We start from the raw sequence: 4,980 nt of genomic DNA on the forward strand, positions 1-4,980 counted from the left end.
CAGCTTCGTCCCCACCTGGGCCTGTAAAGGGATCCTGAGTTTCCTCTACCGAGTGGGGAAGCTGTGGTGAAGCCGGGGGGCCGGGGGGTGGGAGGGTTAAGAGTGCTCACTTCCCTCCCACAACTCTGAAAAGTCTAACAACCATTGAATTTTACACTTCAGTGGGTGAATGGTATGGTATGTGAATGTGAATCAATAAAACTACTTAAAAAAGGAGTTCACTCCCCTGACACCTCTGGGAAAGTTCCTTTAATAAAAAAGTTCTAGTACATTTACCCGATTGTCATCACCCTTCGTCTACAGCACTCCACGGGGAAAATAAAAATAAAGGACAACCTAGACACGCTCAGTATAAAAACGCAGCAATCCGTTCAGATTAGGAGGCCTCGGGCCTGGAGAGCAAAGAGAAATGTGTGAGGCCGAGAGCCCAGCAGCTCTGGGCTGGGCTCTGAAGGCTCCAGGGGACCCCTGAGGACCCGCCTCTAACTTTTTGAAAATAGCATTAAAAAAAAAAAAAAAATCCGGGCTGTTAAAAGCGGCCTCTTCCTAAGGGGAAAGGTCCATTCCAGAGAGAACAGTATCTCGGGGCGTCAGGACACAGGGCTGAGCATTTCATGGCAGGGAAGAGACTCCCGGAAATTCCGCCTCCGGGGCACCCAGCCCGAGGCTGCGAGGTTTCAGTGCTGAAGTCCAACGGCCCGGCCCGTGTTTGAAGGGCTGAGACCCAACTCATTTGCTGTCAGACTCGAGGCCTCTTCCCTCCAAGTTGCTAAGGCCACTTCTCAACAGCTCAGAGTCCTGGGCTGAGGGGGGACCGAGCCCCTTTGCAGATGCAGCTGAGCCTGACGTGCAGCCCTGGGCCCTGCTGGCCCGGAGGCCTAGTCGTCCTGGCCAGCCCCGTACATGTCCGCCAGCTTCTTGAAGCGGCTGCCCCATTCGTTCAGGTAGTCATAGTCTTGGTCCTGGTCAGAGGCCGAGGAGGTGAGGGAGCTCAGCGAGGGGGCCTCAGAGCCGCAGCCCTCGTAGTCGAACACCAACAGGGAGTCATAGGGCGGGGCTGTGGGGTCCGTGTTGGCCGCCTTCAGGTTCTGCAGCGACAGAGAGCAGGTGGTTAGGAGCCGCAGGATCCCACACTTGGCAGCTGCGAGGACTCAGACAAGTTGGGTCACTGGGCTGAGCCTGCACTTCCTCACTTGCGAAGCCACTTCTCCCCTCCCGTGAGGTTTTGAAGGTTGACATGAAATCATGCAATGAGCTCAGCACAGGGCCCGGCATACAGCAAGTGCTCAGCGCGACAGGCCCGCACGGTGAAGGGCCGGGACCCCGACATCAGAGGGCTTAAGCCAGAACTCAGACTTCACACTATCATGTGATGTAGGGCAAGTCCTTTAACCTCTCTATGCTGCTTTTCTCCCATCTTTGAGATGGGGAGACTTCACATAGTTTTAGAGGAATAAATGAATATATGTAAAGTGCTTACAGAATAGTACCTGGCATAATAGCGGAACGCTATTTTCTTATTTGTAAAACGAGGATGATGATGGGATTCCTACCCTACAGAGTTGCCATAGGGGTTGAATGAGACACTATTTGCAAACTGTCCAATACACAGAGACATTCCAGAAACTGACTTCATCTAAGGAAAAAGCTGCAGATATTTAGCTCCAAGGTGTCTTCTCAAACCCACCACTCCAGGTACCTTCCCCAGATGCTGTTGTTTTAGCACGGCCCTCAAATGCGCTCAGGCTACTTCCAGAAAGCAAGAAGTGTAGCTGGCTTTTAGGCAGAAGAGCAGACTGAGCCAGAAGGGTCAAAAGCCAGGGTGAGGTGTCCTGACTGCCCCTGAGCCCTTCGCCCACTGCTACTTCCTTGCACTTCCCAATCCGTGCACCCACCCACCCATCCATCCACCCACCCTTCCTATTAAAAACCTCCATTTACTGATTGTTACTGAGGCACCAGGCTCATATCATCTACTTCCTATGTACCTAGTTCAGTGGTTCTTACAACCCTGGGAGCCAAAAATATCAGAGCCCATAAAAACAGATGCCCGTGTCCCTGGCATTGATATTTTTCAAGATTCTTCAAATGTGTGACTGGAGTTAAGAACACTGGAGGCACTCAGCTACTAGCCACAATCGCTAGCATTACCTAACACAACGGTCGGCCAACTGCGGTTCATGAGCCACATGCGGCTCTCTGGCGCCTTGAGTGTGGCTCTTCCACAAAATACCGACTTCTGCGCATGGGTCACGAAGTTTCAATCGCACTGTGGTATTTTGTGGAAGAGCCACACTCAAGGGGCCACGGAGACGCATGTGGCTCGCCAGCTGCAGTTTGCCGACCACTGACCTAACACATGGGAGGTGCCGGTCAGTGGTTCCCAAACTTAAATTACCTGGGAGTCTTTAAAACATTCCAATGCCCAGGTATGATCCAGGGCAATTAAATTACAATCTTGGGTGTAGGGGGGTGGGGTGAGTCCAAGGCATCAGTTTTTGACGTCCCCAGGAGATTGCAATGGGAGGGCAGCTTGGGAGCCACCGTGCTAGCCCTGTTCCAGGTGCTTATGCATCCAATCCTTAAAGCGACCTGTAACACAGGTCCCAACCGACTCCACACCAGGACCACCTGGCACTTTCAGAAATCCAAACCCAGGTTCTCTGGCTCCAGTTTTTTCCTAACAACCACTATACAGGGTGGGGCAAAAGTAGGTTTACCGTTGTTCATATGGAAAATAATACAATAACTAATAAATACGAATAAACTGTTTTGTGTACTCAAAACCGCACACCCACTTCTGCCCCACCCTGTATTTGTTGAATAAATGAGTAAATGATTCCTAATCCATTCTTTACCACTCTGCAAGCTAGGGTTTCACAAAGCAGGGGACAGAAGTACAGACGTTACTCAAAGGTACCAGAGGTCACACGACTGGTTGGTGGTGAAATCAGGATTTGAACCAAGAGCCAAGACTCTGGCCCATGCTCTTTCCCCTGTGCCACTGGAGCCTGAGTACAGGGCTGCCCTAGGCCGGCCCCCATGCTCACCTCGGTGATGAAGTTGCCGAACATGGTCAGTTGGCTGACTTGACCACCCCTGCCAGTGGCCCCACACCCCAGGTCTCCCAATGCCCTACCTGGTCCTCCTCGCCACCCCCCTCTTCGCCATAGTAGAAGACGTTGTCACGGGTGTCGTCTTCTGGGAGCAGAAGGGGTTCCTTGACCTTCTGCTTCTTTCTCACCAGCAAGAGGAGCAGTACCAGGAGGACTGAAAGGGTGGGGAAGTGTGAATATTTACCGTCCTCCACAACCACACAGGACCCCCAGACTCTCAGAGCCCCATCTGGTTTTAGATCCCTCCACGCAGTAGCCAGAGCGTAACACACTCCAATCACTCCCTTGCACCTAGGAACACCTGTAACTCATCGAGGTGTACAGGATCTGGCCTGGCCTGCTCCCATCCCTCCCTCTCCCCCACCCAGGTCTAGTCACAATGGCCTCCTCGGAGCTCCTTAAATATACCCAGCGGGTCCCCCACTTCAGAAAAGCTCCGGGCCTTTCCCTTGCCTGGAACACTCTCTATACACATGCATGGCTCTCACCCTTCATGTCTCAGCTCAATGTCGCCTCCTCCTGGCAGCACTGTGACTTCATCCCCATCTACAATTCTGCATCATTTATTGTCAGTCTTCCCTTATTAACGGTACTGGTCTTAGGGGAATTCTCCTTTGTAGGAATGGGACTCTTCTAGCTGATGTTCCTTTTCTACTGACTGAATGACACTCCTGGAATTCGGAGTTTAAGGAAGAGATGGGCAATGCTGGTGGCCCTTGGTCCCAGAAGTTCAGTGTAGAATCAGGTTTTCTAACTACCCCATCCTTCGAGGGGGGAGGGCACTGGTACTCACACAGCAGAGCCAGGACGGCCCCCAGGATGGGGAGCAAGAGGAAGCCCCCCTTCCAGGGTATGGGGCAGGTCTCCACGTGGCCGTGGCAGTCGCACACGGTGGCCTTGATCACTGCCAGCTGTTGCTTGTTGCCACGGTCAGACAGAGAAAGGTGCACATCGTATGTGTCTTGCTTTAGGAACTTCTTCAGCGACAAGGCCACTGTGTCTCCTGGAGGGGACAGATAATTTATTCACCTCGGGAAACCATAAATGGAACAGAGCGTATCACAGTGGAGGTTTGAGGCAACAGCCTCTATACCTGGGTGACAAAGGAAAGTATACGAAAAGCACACTTTGATCAAGTGTTAAAAATTAGTATTTGGCCCTGGCCAGCAGAGCTCAGCTAGGTGTCATCCCGTGTACCAAAAGGTTGCTGGTTCAGTTCCTGGTCAAGTCACATGCCTGGGCTGTGGGCTCCATCTCCCATGGGAGGTGTGCAGGAGGCAGCCAGTCAATATTTCGGATGTTCACTCTCGTATGGAAGTTTCTCTCTCTCTCTCTCTCTCTTTCTCTCTGAAAATCAATAAAATATCTTTAAAAATTTTTTTTATATATGGCCGAAGCCAAATTCACCATCATGGTAAGGATTATTGGGGCAGAAAAAAAAAACTTACATTAAAAAACACACAAACCTTGGTACTAAAATATTTTATGGGGTAAAAGAATTGGAGAACCTTTGATTAGTACCTAGTCAGAAGTCACTTTCAACAAAAGGTAGCCTGGATTGTCACCCACTGGCTCTAGGTGAGCCTCTATAGCAGTGATGGCGAACCTTTTGTGAGCTCGGCGTCAGCATTTTGAAAAACCCTAACTTAACTCTGGTGCCGTGTCACATATAGAAATTTTTTGATATTTGCAACCATAGTAAAACAAAGACTTATATTTTTAATATTTATTTTATATATTTATATATGATTTAACAAAGAAAAATCAACCAAAAAAATGAGTTTGCGTGTCCCCTCTGACACACGTGTCATAGGTTCACCATCACTAGTCTAGGAGCACGAAGCAGGCCCTCACCAGCCAGTAC

The 4,980-nt window shown here is 50.5% G+C and overlaps 1 protein-coding gene across 1 annotated transcript in view; it reads right to left on the reverse strand.

Annotated features, from left to right (window-relative positions):
- Positions 1–230: 230 nt before the first annotated feature.
- The window catches only part of CDH3 (cadherin 3), a 32,244-nt gene continuing 27,494 nt past the window's right edge, over positions 231–4,980 (reverse strand). The window contains exon 13 of the mRNA XM_015567810.1: positions 231–1,088. Coding sequence (XP_015423296.1) covers positions 879–1,088 — 210 coding nt within the window. The 3' untranslated portion in view covers positions 231–878. The remainder of the gene's footprint in view (positions 1,089–4,980) is intronic.

This window comes from Myotis davidii, unplaced genomic scaffold (assembly GCF_000327345.1).
Source record: "Myotis davidii unplaced genomic scaffold, ASM32734v1 scaffold243, whole genome shotgun sequence".
Lineage (NCBI taxonomy): Eukaryota > Metazoa > Chordata > Mammalia > Chiroptera > Vespertilionidae > Myotis > Myotis davidii.